This window comes from Pan troglodytes, chromosome 1 (assembly GCF_028858775.2).
Source record: "Pan troglodytes isolate AG18354 chromosome 1, NHGRI_mPanTro3-v2.0_pri, whole genome shotgun sequence".
Classification (NCBI taxonomy): Eukaryota; Metazoa; Chordata; class Mammalia; order Primates; family Hominidae; genus Pan; species Pan troglodytes.
The window spans coordinates 177,738,145-177,755,640 of NC_072398.2; the positions used below are offsets into that span (position 1 = coordinate 177,738,145).

The following is a 17,496-nucleotide window of genomic DNA, read 5'->3' on the forward strand; positions in this document are numbered from 1 at the left end:
GTCACATGGGTAGTGAGTAGTAGGGCTGGGACTTGAACCCAGAAGTCTGACACAGAAGTCTGTGCTCTTGATTCCTCTACACTATACTATGTCCCATTTCAATTACTTATGAAAAATAATCTGATAATGCAGATGGACAGACAGCTCACCAAAAACAATACTGGCAAAGCAACAGATACTGATGGAAAAAGGCAAATGACCTAGTCCATCAGCAACATAAAGACCTAAGTGCTCACTTTGCCATGCACAGCCCCCAGCTTCCTACTACCATGATGCTGTGGAAAGGGTATGGGACTTGGGACATGAGTCCTGGGTTCAAGTCCCAGCTCTGCCACTTTTCTGTGAGTCCCCAAACCCCTCAGTTAAGACTCAGTTTCCTTGCCTGTAAAATGGAGATAACCTCTGTCCTGCTTGCCTCACAGGAGTTGTGATAGGATCTGGAAAGACTGAATTATTAGGCAACAGCCAGGATCATCATTTTAGAATGAGGATGAGCAGCAGTTGGGTAGTTCTTACCACTTGAGGCCAGTAGGGGCTTGGACACACAGTGACAGAGCATCATTCTGCAAATGTTTGTGTTTTGCAGATGCGAATGAAGACAGTAAGATGGGCTCAACAGTCACTGCTGCTGTTATCGGGATCATCGTGCCCATAGGTGAGTGTGGCCCCCAGCCACTGAAGAGAAAAGAGAGACCCTGCTTAGGCCTAGGGAAAAGCGCTAGCAGGGTAGAGAACTTGGCCTGCCCTATTGACTTGTTCTGCCCTTGCAGCCTTCCTGCCCACCTCCCAGTCCTGATTTAATTTGGTTTTTTAGCCTAGCACACAAGGCTCTTCAGGACCTGGCCCCAGGTGACCTTCCAGGTACATCCCCCATCTCCCCACCCCTCGATTCACACTCTACACTCCAGCTATGTGAAGTGCGACTGTATGATCCCTAGGAACAGGGCTGGTATCTCTTGCTCACCATTCTCCCCAGCTCCTGGCAGTGTCTAGCACATGGTAGGATATCAAGGATTTGTTGAATTAATGAATAGAGCTGCTTACCATTCCTTTAATAGGTCATACTGTCTTGTTTTCTTTCTGTTTGGTTTTCAACAAGTATTTATTAAGCAGCTACTATGTGCCAAACTCTGATAAGGGGAGGAAAGGCAGTTAAAGATGAATAAGACATGGTTCTGTCCTACAAAAGTTTATAGTCTTGTTGGAGAGACCCACATAACACAGATAAGTTCATTACGACCTGGTAGGTCCTAAGGTTAAGCTGCATGCACTGACTTCAGAGACAGTGCTGAGGAAACACTTAACTTGGGCTGGGGGAGGGAGAAGAGGGAAGAGGAGGTTTCCTAACAGAAGTGATATTTGAGCTGGGTCAGCCAAGTGAGGGAGGATCAAGAACAGTCCAAACAGTGAAGACAGCATGAGTAAAGCCAGGAGTAGGAAATGGCCTGGAAGGGTCAGGGTGGGGTGGGTTTAGAGCTAGAAGGAGATCAGTATGGCCAGAGTATAACACTTTGTTAAGACCTCACAGAGAATCATGGGGGCTGATTCATTCTCTTCCACCCTGATGACCACACGGTATCCTGTACACCCCTTTCTTAGCAGTCTCATCTCTTAGCAGTATCTTTGCATTCTGATTGTCCATTCAGAGCTTTATCTCCCTTACTTGGCTATATGAGTACTTCAAGGACAGAAACTTTGTCCTTTTATCCTGGGAATCTTCAGTATGCCGAGTTAGTCAGCAAATGTTTTAAAAACTTCTCCCCTGTGTAAGACACTGTGCCAAGTGCCAAGGATCCAGGGAAGAAAAAAATAAAGACTTTAAGAGCTTTCAGTCTTTAATCAGGCAAAAATAAAGTCCTTTAAGGTAGATGTTAATACATGTCATTATGTGCTATGATAGGGGCATGTTGGATATAGATAGAGACGGAGGAACAATGTAATAGTGGCATGATACTCCTGTGAAGGGATGGTAGAAGGAAAGGTAATTCCAGAGTAAAAGTGGCGCTTCTGGAGAAGACAGCATTTGAATTGGCCTTAAAAGGCTTCACCAGGAAAGATGATGGTGAGGTGATTATTCCAGGATTATTTTGATTGGAGTGGAGAAAGATAAATCTACCCCTTTCTTGCCATCCTTTGCCCTATAGAAAGAGGCAGATATATGCTGTTTTGCTGACATAACTCACTCTGAAATATTCAATATTTTGAATTTCTGCTAATCTGAGGAGTGAAAGATGAGTATTATTTCCCTGACATTTCCCTGTGAGGTAGAGTATATTTTCGTAAGCTTATCAGCCCCTTTACTTGTATTTTATCTGTTATGAATCGCCCACAGTCTTTTCTTATTTTTCTATTGGCTATCTTTTTCTTATTTATAGAAATATTTATACATGACAAATATTAAACCTTTAAAATATATGTTACAAATATTTTCTTCCAGTCTGACATTTGGTTTTAAAGTGTGTTTATGGTATCTTTTGCCATGCATAAATATGAAACTTTTAAGTATCAGATCTGTCAATCTTTTAAGATTTCTGGGTTTTGTGTCTTACTTAAGAAGGCCGGCCTCACTCTAACTTATTAAAATATCTCCTGATGTTTTTCTTTTCTACTTTCAACTTTTTTTTAGTATTAGGATATTACTCTATTTGGAATTTAAATTTTAGAGTATGGTATGAGGTAGAGATTTAACTGTTTTTTCTCTATATACCTGTCTAGTTTCCCCAAAACCATCACTGAATAATCCATACTTCTCTCCTGACTTGCACATCATCTTTATTATAAACTACATCCCATTTGTACTTTGATTTGCATCTAAGCAGTTTATTTTCCTTCACTGATTTATATATTCCTACATACTATTAGCACAACTTCATGATATGTTATGCTCACAACATCTTCTCAGCTATTTTTATTCAGTTTCTCTTCTAGGTGAACTTCGGAATAATCTTATCAATTCTATAAAAATTTTGGTGAAGTTTTTATCAAGATTGCTTTAGATATATGAGTTTATGTGAGGAGAATATACCTTTTTATTATATTAAAGCTTCCCATCCAGAAATGTGGCCTATTTATTTCGGTCTTCTTTTACGTCCCTCAGCAGAATTTTATAGATCACATAGGACTTGCATATTTCTTCTTAGGTTTTCCTAGGTATTTTATAGCTTTTGATGGGCTATTATGAATGTATTTGTATTCCATTACTTTTTCTTTTTCTTTTTTTTTTTAAGAGACAAGAAGATCTTGCACTCTTGCCCAGGCTGGAGTGCAGTGGTGTGATCACAGTTCACTGCATCCTCGAACTCCTGGGCTCAAGGGATTCTCCCGCCTCAGCATCCCGAGTAGCTGGGACTACAGGCATGCACCACCACACCTGGCTAATTTTTTAAATTAATTTTTTTGTAAAGACCAGGGCTCACCATCTTGCCCGGGCTGGTCTTGAACTCCTGGGTTCAAGCAATCCTCCTGCCTCAGCCTCCCAAAATGTTGGTATTACATGTGTCAGCCACTGTGCCTGGCCTCCGTTAAATTTTCTAATTGGTTCTTGCTGATTAAAAAGATGGCTAATGATCTTTTATGTTGATTCTTGATTAACTAAAATTATTTCTGATAGTTTTTCACCAGCTTCTCTTAAGAGTTTCTAAAAATACAAATAGCTGTTAATAACAGTTTGGTTTCCTCCTTTCTCATATGTATTTATTTATTTACTTTTTTTTTTTTTTTTGAGACAAGGTCTCACTCTGTTGCCCAGGCTGGAGTGCAGTGGCACGATTGTGGCTCACTGCAGCCTTGACCTCCCAGGCTCAAGCAATCCTCCCACCTCAGCCTTCTGAGTAGCTGGGACTACAGGTGCCCGCCACCATGCCCAGCTACTTTGTATTTTTTGTAGAGATGGGTTTTCGCCATGTTGGCCAGGCTGGTCTCAAACTCCTGGCCTCAAGTAATCTGCCTGCCTCGGCCTCCCACAGTGTTGGGATTACAGGCGTGAGCCACCGCACCTGGGCTCTTTTCCCATATTTATACCCTTAGATTTTTTTCTGGCCTTACTGCATAGCTAGATCTCTAAGACAATAAATATTAGCAGTGATGACTGCCTTGTTCCTGTCTTTAATGCATATCAATTATTGTAATCTTACTAAAACAGAAACCCCTTCCATAGCATCCTAGATAGGTGATCATTCAGCCTCCACTGGGATGCTCAGAGTGACTGCTAATCACCTTACAAAGCTACTTGCTCCATTTTTACCCAGCTGTGTTGGAGAGAGCTTCCTCCTTTAATCATTAACATAGTCATTTATTCTAAATCAGAGCTTGTGTTGCCCTCTGTGTCTCCTTCTAGAGATGTTCTTCTTCAGGTGGAGCCTCACCTTTGGAAATAAACACTCTGCCTGGCCCCATCCCACTCTCCACCCCCCAGTTTTGGGAGAGAATCGTTTTCTTAGAGAAATCTAGGGAAGCAGCAGCATTAGGGCAAAGGTGTGGTAAAATTCACTCATTCATTCAGCACATGTTACTAGGCACCTAGTCAGTGCTAGGAACTGGGCGTAGAGAGTTTAAAAACAAAAAAAAGACACAGTCCCTGCCTTGAAAGAGCTATCTAGTTGGGAGTACAGATACATAAAGTAAGATACTGTGTGTGATCTGGGAGCACACATGAGAGAGCAACTGACTCTGCCCACAGTTGGGGAAGACTTCACATTTGAACAGGATCTTGAAGGATGAATAGTTAGTAAAGGAAAGAAGGGATGAGAGATGGGCTTTCAAACAGCAGTAAAAGAACATGCAGAAACAGAGCCTGAGGAGCAAAGGGCAGTAAAAGTGGAGTGGTGACAAGCCTTGTACTGATGTCTGAGCAGTGGGTTGGAGCCTGCTGGAGGTCCAGTGTCCTGTGTCCTTCCTCCAGTGGTGATAGCCCTGCTGTGCATGAGTGGATACCTGATCTGGAGAAACTGGAAGCGGAAGAACACCAAAAGCATGAATTTTGACAACCCAGTCTACAGGAAAACAACAGAAGAAGAAGATGAAGATGAGCTCCATATAGGGAGGACTGCTCAGATTGGCCATGTCTATCCTGCAGTAAGTATTTCTCACTGGGAGAATTCCTACCTTCCGACCATCTTCCCTTCCATCCTTTCTTCCCCTCCCATCCTTTCTTCCTTCCCATCCTTTCTTCCCTCCCTTCCTTCCTTCCGTCCTTCCCTCCCTCCTTTCCTTCCGTCCTTCCCTCCCTCCCTGTCTTTTTTCTTTCCTTCTTTCCTTCCTTTCCTCCCTCCTTCCCTTCCTCCTTCTTTCCTTCCTCAAACATTTATCAAAAACGCACCATGTATCAGGCACTGTTCTAGGCCCTGGGGAACACAGAAATGCTGGGGTAGGTGGTTAAGGTAAAAAGGTATCAGGACCACCTTGTACCTAGAGGCTCTTCCTGGCAGTAAAAAAAGCCAAATGTCTCTCTTTCTGCTCAGTAAATTTTCAGAACCTTTAGCCTGGAAGGGTAACTGTGGCCATTTAATTCAAATGTATTCATTTCAATACTGTATGCCAGTTATGTGCCAAGCACCACATTAGATATCAAGTATTCAAAAGTCAATAAGGAACGTGCTTGCTCCCAAGAAGCTGGTAGGGAGTTAGAGATACTAACATACAGTGGTATAATTGTGTGCTGAATGCCGTGGTGGAAGCTCAGGAGTCCCCTCTTCTAGAAAGCTATCTTTGGCTTGCTTTGTTCTCCCACAGTACTCTGGGCCTCTCTACCTCACAGCCCCTGTCCCACTGTAGTCCACTTGTCTTTTACTCAGTGGTCTCCTCACTAAACCATAAGATCCTTGAGGGCAGAACTGTCTGATTAATCTGTTTTCCTGATGCCTAGCACAGCATGGCTGACTCCCAACAAATATTTGTTGAACAGATGCCATGGAAACATCAACAAGGGAGCTATTAATTCTGTCTGGGGAATCAGGCAAGGAATGCCTCACAGAGAAGGTGACAGATAGACTATGTCCTTGAAAGATTAATAGCAGTTTTCCTGGGAGAGAAGGAGGGAAATGGCATTCCAGATAGAGGCATGTGCAAAGGCTTGAAGGTACAACACAGCATGGCTTTTTGGGGGAATGAGGACCACAAAGTGGCACAGCAGGTGTCACTGTTATACAGCACAGTCAGGGGGCTGAGTGTGACCTCAGAGGTCATCCACAGTGCCATCCCCCTGTCAGGCAATCAGCAGCTTTGATCGCCCACTGTGGGCAGAGCCCTGTCTTGGGGAGACCAGAGAACCGGAAGACCCAGCCCCTGCCCTCAAGGAGCTTTTTGTCTTGCCGGGGGAACCAAGGTCACAGCTGCACCAACTCCCGAAGAACCCTCTTTCCGAGCTGCCTGTCGTCAAGTCCAAGGTAGGGCAGTGCCACTCTAAGTCTGAGGGGCTGGTGAGTGAGGGCATGAACCAAGGCAGGCGCAGCCAATCCTAGAAGGCTTTCTGGTTTGGGAAGGCTGCAAATTGTAAGCTGGGTGTTGGGGCAAAGAAGAAAAATGGGTTAGTCACAGACCAATGAATGGCATGTGGAAGAAAGCAATCAAGTTTGGGGCAGGGCAGACAGAATTGCTGCTGAGGCAAACTGTTCATGAAGGGGAGACATGGGAAATGAGATGGAGCAAATGAGGAGGGTTAGCAGATGGCCTTGAGGATCCTTAACCTCAGCCAGTCCAAAAAAATAGTTGCTTGACCAGTTTTTGAAGATCAGAGGGAGCACAGTGGAAGAAGCACTGAACTTGGAATAAGAAAACTCCCAGTTCCATCCTTCCACTGCCCTGTGATCTCAGTCACTTCTTTCTGCTCACTGTTATTTGTAAAATGAGAATAACAACCCCCATTCTACCTGCCTCCTGAGTTTATAAAGTACAAGTGAGATAGCACATGTGAGAGCACTTTGTGACTTACAAAGCACTCTGCACATGTAAAGTGACATTATTTCCAGAGAAAGAAATGACTCAGGGGGAGTTACTCCCGATGAGTGTTAAGGACCAAGTAATAAGCTTCTGCCAGTTGCAGAGAAATAAGGAAATCAACATTTAGTGAGCACCTACTGTGTGTCAGACACTGTTCCCAGTGTTTTACATACATTTTCTCATTTAATCTTCATAATAACCTTATCAAGCTGATATTATTCGCCCCATTTTGCAGATGAGGAAACTGAGACTCATAGAAATTGAATAACTTGCCTAAGGTCATAGCCAGGAAGTGGCAGAACCAGAATTCAAACTCCAGTCTGTATATACACAAAAGCCCATGCTCTTTCCTTTATATCGTGAGGTAAATAGCCTTGAAGCTGTGGAAATCAATATTCTCAACAACCTGTCTCTCCTCTGTCCATTTCTCGGATAACTGTACCATCACTACTGGGGCCTATCTTTGGCCTAGAGATCTGTCTTGGAGAGAGTGGGAGGGTAGCTAGACTAGAATAAGATAGTCTTAAATATCTACACTGGTGGAGGATGGCCATTGCATTCATAAAAAAACTACAGAAAACCCAAAGATGACTTGAAAGGCAGTAGAGTTACTTTTTATCATATGTAGAATGTCCAGAGATGGGAGATACTAGTCTGATTCTACTTTACGTTGACCTAGGATATTCTGGGCCCTATGTGTTGTTAGGTACTATGTTAAACACTCTCTGTGCATTATCTCATTTGATTCCTCAACAACCCTGTGAGGTAGGTCCTATTACTATTCACATTTGATAGATGATAAAACTAAGTCTCAGAGAAGTAAAGTGGCTGGCCCAAATTCACATAACTATGAGGAAAAGTACTGAAGCTGGGGAGGGTCTTTCCAAAGGAGGGTATCTGGGAAATGGAAAAGAGGCAAACAAGATTACATCAGGACTAGTTGGGGAAAGTTAGATGTGTACCCTGGAGAAGAAAACACTCAGAATGAACGGAAGGGAATTCAAACACCATCTATAAATTTCAAGGGTTGTCCTATGTAGAACTGTCTCTGAGTCCGAGATGGAATCAGGGAATGTCAGAAGATATAAACAAACAAATTTCACATTAATATAGGGAAGAATTTAAATCTGTTGTCCACAATGGAATAGACTGGCTCAGGGGTTAGTGGGCTCACCATCCCATGGTCAGCCATTTTTGGCAGACAGGAGTCTAGCATCTACCTAATGACTGGAAAGCAGGGGTGAGGGAGAGAGGGATGGAATTTAATTAACCTGCATTGCCTCCCAACTCTGTTTAATCTGTTGGGAAGGTGCAGTATATTACCTTTCTAAATGTGATTAGCATGCTAGAGACAAGTAACCCCATAGCCTGAAATTTAACATTTGCCAAAGCTAACCCACTGAAATTGACCAAACCTAAAATCCTATAAGGGAGGATTGAGAAAATTTAGATCTGTGCAACTGTTCTTTACAAAGATACAAAACAGAATGATGAAAAAATCTACAGCTTTGGATTCATACAGACCTGGGATCAAATTTTAGTTCAGCCACTTGCTATGTGATCCAGAACAAACCCTACTTAAGCTCATTGAGTTTTTTTTCTCATCTGGAAAATAAATAGGATAAATCCTGTCTCTTAGGATAGTTTGAAGATTATGTGAGCTAATACCTGTTAAAGTAACGTAAGTCTGTGATTTGTCAATACTCAATAAATAGTAACTCTTATGGATCTAATGACAAATTCTTTGGTTTGTCTCCCCAGCGAGTGGCATTAAGCCTTGAAGATGATGGACTACCCTGAGGATGGGATCACCCCCTTCGTGCCTCATGGAATTCAGTCCCACGCACTACACTCTGGATGGTGTATGACTGGATGAATGGGTTTCTATATATGGGTCTGTGTGAGTGTATGTGTGTGTGTGATTTTTTTTTAAATTTATGTTGCGGAAAGGTAACCACAAAGTTATGATGAACTGCAAACATCCAAAGGATGTGAGAGTTTTTCTATGTATAATGTTTTATACACTTTTTAACTGGTTGCACTACCCATGAGGAATTCGTGGAATGGCTACTGCTGACTAACATGATGCACATAACCAAATGGGGGCCAATGGCACAGTACCTTACTCATCATTTAAAAACTATATTTACAGAAGATATTTGGTTGCTGGGGGGGCTTTTTTAGGTTTTGGGGCGTTTGTTTTTTGTAAATAAGATGATTATGCTTTGTGGCTATCCATCAACATAAGTAAAAAAAAAAAACAAAACACTTCAACTCCCTCCCCCATTTAGATTATTTATTAACATATTTTAAAAATCAGATGAGTTCTATAAATAATTTAGAGAAGTGAGAGTATTTATTTTTGGCATGTTTGGCCCACCACACAGACTCTGTGTGTGTATGTGTGTGTTTATATGTGTATGTGTGTGACAGAAAAATCTGTAGAGAAGAGGCACATCTATGGCTACTGTTCAAATACATAAAGATAAATTTATTTTCACACAGTCCACAAGGGGTATATCTTGTAGTTTTCAGAAAAGCCTTTGGAAATCTGGCTCAGAAAATAGATACCATGGTTTGTGCAATTATGTAGTAAAAAAGGCAAATCTTTTCACCTCTGGCTATTCCTGAGACCCCAGGAAGTCAGGAAAAGCCTTTCAGCTCACCCATGGCCGCTGTGACTCCTACCAGGGCTTTCTTGGCTTTGGCGAAGGTCAGTGTACAGACATTCCATGGTACCAGAGTGCTCAGAAACTCAAGATAGAATATGCCTCACCCTCAGCTACTCCTTGTTTTAAAGTTCAGCTCTTTGAGTAACTTCTTCAATTTCTTTCAGGACACTTGGGTTGAATTCAGTAAGTTTCCTCTGAAGCACCCTGAAGGGTGCCATCCTTACAAAGCTAAGTGGAGACGTTTCCAGATCAGCCCAAGTTTACTATAGAGACTGGCCCAGGCACTGAACGTCTAGGACATGCTGTGGATGAGGATAAAGATGGTGGAATAGGTTTTATCACATCTCTTATTTCTCTTTTCCCCTTACTCTCTACCATTTCCTTTATGTGGGGAAACATTTTAAGGTAATAAATAGGTTACTTACCATCATATGTTCATATAGATGAAACTAATTTTTGGCTTAAGTCAGAACAACTGGCCAAAATTGAAGTCATATTTGAGGGGGGAAATGGCGTACGCAATATTATAGTATATTGGATATTTATGTTCACACAGGAATTTGGTTTACTGCTTTGTAAATAAAAGGAAAAACTCCGGGTATATGTATAGATGTTCTTCATTATAGACATCTTCTTTGCTTTTCCTGGCCTTGGGGGAGGAAGGGAGAAGTGCTCTTTTCTACTTGTGGGGTCTCCCACTGGAAACATAATCCTATAGTCCCAGAAGGATTCAGTCCCCAGTGGCTTTCCCATCCAAAGAGAAAGAGTTTGAGTTTCTTAACTCTGCTGTTCTGCCACTTACTCCCACTAGACAACCAGGGACAAGGTGCAACATGGAAGTGTTTGACTTAAGTAGGAGCAGAGGAGCTGCATCTAATCTCATCATACCTGGAACTTGACACACTTAAGCAAATGCCTTCCCATCCCTACCTGCCAGATGCCCCCAACTCAATGAAGTTGGATGTCTCACCAGCTTGATACCCTTTGAATTTTCAGTCAGACATTCTGGAGTTCCAGCATCCTGTACCTAGGACCTTCCTCTGTGTCACTCTTGGCCTCTTAAACTCTAAGAAAATAACTATATTCTGGAGCTTGGGCAGTGTGTTTTGCATAATCCAGCAATCTCCTCATGACATGCATGTGTTGATAGTCCTGAAACATTCATTGAGAGGGTAAATGCAGTTGACCTAGAATGATCAATACCAAACAGAATTTTAAGAACAGGTGGCCAACTCCTATGGAGCTTACTCACATATTACTATTCTTTTAAGAACGGAAAGTAAAATTATTTTTGACTGAAGAAAAATGATGACAGTGAAAAACATGGAAATGTACTCAAAACAAGTGACTTTTTCTGTAACCTTCCAAAGAAACTGAATTTTCCAAGGAATTAAATGATAACAGGGGCTAAGGCATAGTTTCTAAACTTTCAGTCAGATCCTGGCATTCACAGAAAAAAATAATGAATGGGGTCTGGACATACAGCCTGAGATCTCAAAATGACGATGAAATTCACAACTTTTCTCAGAGACATTCATGTTTCCTGCATATGCTACAACTGCAGTTTGAAAGAGGCAGCAATGGGAAAAACCCTTTACAAGAAACAAATTATGATATATTCATGTGTTGGACCGCAGTAAATAAGATGAAACCTGAGGAGTCAGATCCACCTTCCCCCATTCATAGAGGCTTTTCAGCCTCATTTTGAGGTTACATATCTTTTGCCTTTTGCCCCCGTGCATAGGTATCTACAGCCAATCACAGATCATAGAGTCACTGGACTATAGAGCTGGAAGGAAGCTCAGAGACAATGCCAAGAGGGCAGAAAATTTATCAGAAGCCAGTCCCAGTGCTTTTCCTCCATTTCCTTCTGCAGAAAGACTATCTTGGGCTGCCTGAACATTGTATCAAACCTGCTACCTATACTATGGTCTACCTTTCCTCCAGTGGAATTACAAAGGCACTAGCTGAAATGCCTTCTAGAAACAGAGAAAACGAAACTGTACTTATTTACTCTTGATACACAGATTATTTATAAAACAGATTGAAGTAACCCGTTAACTGGCAAAAAGAGAATGAGATCGGATTTAAATGTATGGCAGTAAGTCCTATTGATCCCTCCAGTTATCTCAGTATGACTGCAGTATATTCATTCACTAAAACCACTCACTAGATACCAACTACACACCTGGCACTGCAGATGTAAAGGTCAGTCACACATGTTCTGACTTTACAGAGTTCACAGTAGCAGTGGAGGATGATATATGTGGAAACAAAAAAGGCATTGATTCTATTCAGAGCACTATTAGGGCTCAAAGGAGAGAGGGGTCTTTCCACCTAAGAAATGAGGAATAGGGTCATCATAGAAGTGACCTTAAGTCTTAAAAATTAAGGGGATTCCAAGCTGCTTCAGGCAGAGACACATCGAGCTAAAACAGAGGTATGAAAGAGCACAGGGACTTTAGGAATTGCACAGTTCATTCTAACAGGAACAAAAGGCTCAAGGGGGGCAAGAAATGAGGCTGTATGGAAAGAGATTCAATGTAAGCACTTTATAAAATAGATTAATTTCTGATTCAATGAAGCATTTCTTGATCATTGTGTACAAGGCACTAAATGCATCATGGAAAATTCATTAGGATGCATTGCCAGCACTTTGCAGAACTGACATTATTCAGCCTCAAGCTTTCCAGTGGCCAAAGGGAAATGCTGACTGCTTTTCATATATTTGAGTCAAAGATTTTTTATATGGTCAATGAAGACTAATATAAGGGCAGTGGGATTTTCACAGAAGCATGCCATGTTGTCGAGAGCCTCTTAGATTTTCTCAACTGTGAGAAAGAAAAACGAAAATGTTGAAGACGTTGAGTCTGGAGAGGGGATACCAACCACTGTCCAGTTGGGCACTGGTGGGAATGGGGAAATGGCACAGGAATGCAAGCCTCTCCACCCTACCCCCCGAACTCCAGCCATACACTCATCGTTTCACAAAATATAAATGAGTTAGCATTAAATGTTTCAGAGTAAATAATTCCTTTTCCCGAAATGCATGAAGATAGAGTAACAGACTTCTCACACTGTATTTTTAGGGTATGGAGAATTTAGAAGGTTAAAGAATTACTGCTTCAATTTTTCAGTTAAAAAAAAAATCAGGAAGCTCTGTTCATTCAGGCTATGCACCATGTGCACAGTCAAGAATTAGCAGAAACCCTCTGCATTTACAAACACTTTGTGCTATAAAAAAGTAATTTTTAAAAAGCCACTTGTGTATATATATATATATATTTAAAGCCAAGGTTTTGATACTTTTTTACAAAAACTACAAGAGAAAACAAATGTACCTGTCCAAACCATATACTTTTAAAAGAGCATTTTTTTTTCCATACAAGCTGTTGTTAATTTGGGGGTAAAGTGCTGGTTTGCAAACTTCATCAAATTGTTCCCAAGTGGATTCTCCTTGTCTCCCCCCACCAACCCCCAAGTTACCATATTTGATGTAAGAATCAGGCATGTGGCCGGGCGCGGTGGCTCACGCCTGTAATCCCAGCACTTTGGGAGGCCGAGGCGGGCGGATCACGAGGTCAGGAGATCGAGACCATCCTAGCTAACACGGTGAAACCCCGTTTCTACTAAAAATAGAAAAAATTAGCCGGGCGTGGTGGCGGGCGCCTGTAGTCCCAGCTACTCGGGAGGCTGCGGCAGGAGAATGGCGTGAACCCAGGAGGCGGAGCTTGCAGTGAGCTGAGATCGGGCCACTGCACTCCAGCCTGGGCGAAAGAGCAAGACTCCGTCTCAAAAAAAAAAAAAAAAAAAAGAATCAGGCATGTTAGAATGTTGTGTCACACTAACTGGTTCTGCTCTTTTTGTCTTGTCATTCAAGTTCCGTTAGCTTCTGTACGCGGTGCCCTTTGCAGTCTGGTGTCTCTTCCAGAGGCGAGGGGGCTGAAGATGGCGTGCTGCATCTCACTAGCTATACTGGCATCATCTTGGTAAACTGAAAACCAAATGTGGACATCTGTAAAATCAGTGCACTGTTTCTAGAGAGAGATTAAATTCATTTAAAAAAAATCTTTTAAGTTTTGTTTCATTGTAATACTTTAATGAGGGGGAGTGAACTATCACTGAGTCCCTAATGTGTACCAGTATTCTACATAAATTATCCCAATCTTTGTCAACAATTCGGTGAGATAAATACTATCAATACTATCCACTCCCATTTTATAGATGAGAAAATGGGCAAAGTAACTGCCCAAAGTCACAAGGTTATTTTTAGTGCCCCCAAAGAGCAATTGTACATGTAGCATTCTCTGCCTAAATTTTCCTTCTCTGCCTCCACATGACTAACTCCTATTTGTCCTTGAGTACTCCACTTAGGTAATGCCTCCTCCAGGAAGCCTTCCCTTTTCTCTAAGACTAGGTTAGATAACTCACCTCTGTACTTCCATAACAATTTTTGCCTACTTGCATCCCAATACTTCTGGCTACCATTCATTCCCATGCCATTGGGGTTGCTTTTGCCAAGGTCATCCAGGACCTCCTCGATTATAAATCTGGTAAACATTTTCAGTCTTGCTCTTCCTTGACCTGGAAGCAGTAGTTAACACTGTTAGCCACTCTTTTCTTGGCATATTCTTATTTTGGCTTCCATGATACCATTTCATGTTTTTTCTCCTATCTCTCTGGCCACATCTTAGTCTCCTTTGCCTACCCCTTAAATTATGGTATTCCATCTCAAATCCATCCACTTTTCTATCTCCATTATTATTTTTTTTTTTTTAAGAGACAGGGTCGTACTCTGTTACCCAGGCTGGAGTACAGTGGTAGGATCATAGCTCATTGCAACCTCCGCCTCCTGGGCTCAAGCAATTCTCCTGTCTCAGCCTCCCGAGTAGCTGGGGCTACAGGTGCATGCCACCCTGCCCAGCTAATAGATTACTTAAACTACTTATCTGAATGTCATACTTCTAGTCTTTTCATTTTCCAATCTAACCTACAACACTGCAGCCAAAGTGTCTTTCTAAAGTACCATAGATGTATCACCACCACTTCTTTTCACTTTCCTGCTTAAAGCCCTTCAACTGCTTTGCTGGCACAAAAATCCAATATTCTTGGGTTTGCCCAAACTCTTTTAATATGGCTTATAAAGCCCTTCATGATTTGGCTTCTGCCCCATCTCCAGCTTCATCACTCACTACTCTATATTCTAATCACACAGTTCTGGGCCTCCGTCTGGAACATTTCCTTCAGGAACATTTCCCTAAGGACCCTACACTGGATTAGGAGTCACCTCATGTGCTTCCATAGTTCTCTGTGCTTCCTTTATTGGTAATCTTATCCTTACATTGTAATTGCTTGTATGCTCCTTAACTGCCTCCTCTGCAAGCTCTGTAAAGAACTGTCTTGCTCAACATTGTATCCTCTCTGCACATGACACTCAGTGGATGCTCAATAAATGATGCTGAATGCAGGCACTGCAGACACACAGACCATGCTCTTTCAGTTACACCATGTCTCATATCCAGAAACCTGGATTACTTCACAGCCTGACTGGAGTTGTGTGTCCTTTAAATTTCTCAACACTTTTGTTATTTGCCACATCTGAAGATCCCCAGATTCACTTATGATTTTTATAATTTTACTCCTGGAAAATAACCTTGAAGCAATTGCTTAATCCCTCTACATACTTAACTCTAATTACCACCTCAAGATTGTTGTGATGATTCAAACAACAAGCACAGGTAATCCCATTGACCCTAGGGGCTGACATTTATTAGGTGCTTGATACCTGGTCCCTTTTCTTTTTTTCTTTTTTTTTTTTTTTTTTTGAGACAGGGTCTTGCTTTGTCACCCAGGCTGGAGTGTAATGGTGTGATCATGGTTCCCTACAGCCTCGACCTCCCAGGCTCAAATTATCCTCCTACCTCAGCCTCCCAAGTAGCTAGGACTACAGGTGTGCACCACCACACCTACCTATTTTTAAAATTTTTTGTAGAGACAAAGTCTCCTATGTTGCCCAGGCTGGTCTCAAACTCCTGGGCTCAAGTGATCCTCCTGCCTCAGCCTCCCAAAGTGCTGGGATTACAGGTATGAGCCACCGTGTCTAGCCCCCTTCTCTTTTATACAATTCCCTTGTTACCACCCATATCCAGTGTTTTGTAATAAAAATGTCTTATGGTTTTACAGCAATTTACAGTTTCCGAGACATTGCTTCTTATAATAGTTCTGCTAGGTGTACATTATTATGCTCATTTTAAAGAGAAGGAAACTGAAGTCTTAAAAAGTTGAGTCGGTTCACCTTTGGTTACAATGAGTTGTTGTTACACAAGGGATTATTTTAACCTGTGTCCAGTGATTTTTTCCCCCACCACACCTACTCTACACTCTGCTGCTAATGCTTTTGCAGGGAGAAAAGGACTCAGTGTTAAGACTGAGGGCCGGGTGCGGTGGCTCATGCCTGTAATCCCAGCACTTTGGGAGGCCAAGGCAGACGGATCGCCTGAGGTCGGGAGTTCGAGACCAGCCTGGCCAACATGGTGAAACCCCGTCTCTACTAAAAATAGAAAATTACAAAAATTAGCTGGACATGGTGGCGCATGCCTGTAATCCCAGCTACTTGGGAGGCTAAGGCAGGAGAATCACTTGAACCCAGGAGTTTGAGACCAGCCTGGGCAACATAGGGAGACTTTGCCTCTACAAAAAATTTAAAAATTAGGTAGGTGAGGTTGCGGTGAACTGAGATCACTCCATTGCACTCCAGCCTGGGCAACAAGAGCGAAACTGCATCTCAAAAAGAAAAGACTGGGAATAGGAATCAGAGACTGCTGTCCCAACTTACAGAATCGTATACAGTTCTAGCCGCCAGGACCCAAGAATGATGTCATCTCGGCACTGTCTCTAGAACCATTCATTCTTTCTAAGCCTGGAACTTAGATGAGTGAAAGCAGGTTCCTACTACATAATTATGATCTTGATTGCCCTGGGCCTACTCAACTGTAAATTTTTTCCAGAGCCAGAAAGGCTTCACAGAGGACAACTTTACCCTGAAAAGAAAGAACCTCTTTGGTCAGTGGTCCTCAACTCTGACTCACCTGAAAGCTTTACAAAAAGTATCAATGCCCAGGTCCAGCGCTGGAGATTTTAACTGGCTTGGGGTAGAGCCCTGGCATCAGTATTTTTAGAGGCTTCCCAAGTGATTCCAATGTGCAGCCAGGCAGAGAATTACTGCTCGGTAAGTGGGATGACTGGGGAGTGGGAGATCAAATACTCTAACGTCTCCCAGCACCTATTCTAGAGATCAGTGGGGCAGAAAGGTAGAAATAAAAGGTGGAAAGGGATGAAATGGGTAAGTGTGGGTGAATTAGTTCCAGGAAAACGGCAATCTCCACTGTGGATTCAGGGAAGGCGTCACTGAGGAGGGCTTTCTTAACAGTTCAGGTCAGTGGAAGCCAACTTGAGGCACACATCGTGCGCGGCATCCTCCGGGGAGGTCGGGTCATTTCACCCCATTTTACTGCCGAGATGACCTAGGTCCAGAGACGGTAAAGAGCGGTGTACGACTCACACAAGTCGGGGGTCCTGTGAACCGAGGTTGAGCCTGGCGGGCCTTCGGCCCGAGGTCTTTCAGCGAAGTCACCAGACCCGGGGTTCAAAGCCCAGAGGTAGGCAGGCGGCTGGCTCTCCGCCTCAGGCCTGGAGAGAACCCACGGGTACGAACCTCAACCTCGCTCCCGCGTCCAGCTGGAGGGGCGGAGCTGGCTGGCCCCGCCTCCGGGTTAAACAAAGTTCTTTACAGACTAGGCGTAAGGGGATGTAGCAGTATTGTTGCCACTTCCGGGCGAAGAGGTTAGCGAGAAGGAACCCCTCCACGCAGCGACGACGGGACCAGACG

General features: G+C 42.7%; 1 protein-coding gene and 1 long non-coding RNA gene across 30 annotated transcripts in view; one reads left to right on the top strand and one right to left on the bottom strand.

Annotated features, from left to right (window-relative positions):
* The window catches only part of LRP8 (LDL receptor related protein 8), an 81,671-nt gene extending 71,462 nt beyond the window's left edge, over positions 1–10,209 (top strand). For 21 of the 29 annotated variants that reach the window (XM_016918570.4, XM_054683006.2, XM_054682983.2 and 18 more), the window contains 4 exons: positions 587–655; positions 4,901–5,073; positions 6,207–6,383; positions 8,698–10,209. In XM_016918570.4, coding sequence (XP_016774059.1) covers positions 587–655; positions 4,901–5,073; positions 6,207–6,383; positions 8,698–8,736 — 458 coding nt within the window. In that variant the 3' untranslated portion in view covers positions 8,737–10,209. The remainder of the gene's footprint in view (positions 1–586; positions 656–4,900; positions 5,074–6,206; positions 6,384–8,697) is intronic. The other 8 variants (XM_063802244.1, XM_054682986.2, XM_054683008.2 and 5 more) reach the window with 1 other exon arrangement.
* A 2,737-nt stretch (positions 10,210–12,946) lies between these two features.
* Positions 12,947–17,495, bottom strand: LOC134809129 (uncharacterized). The gene is made up of 2 exons (XR_010153966.1): positions 16,697–17,495; positions 12,947–13,602 (listed from the first exon to the last, which is right to left on the bottom strand). It is a non-coding gene; the product is annotated as an uncharacterized LOC134809129 (long non-coding RNA).
* Between the last annotated feature and the right edge of the window lies 1 nt (position 17,496).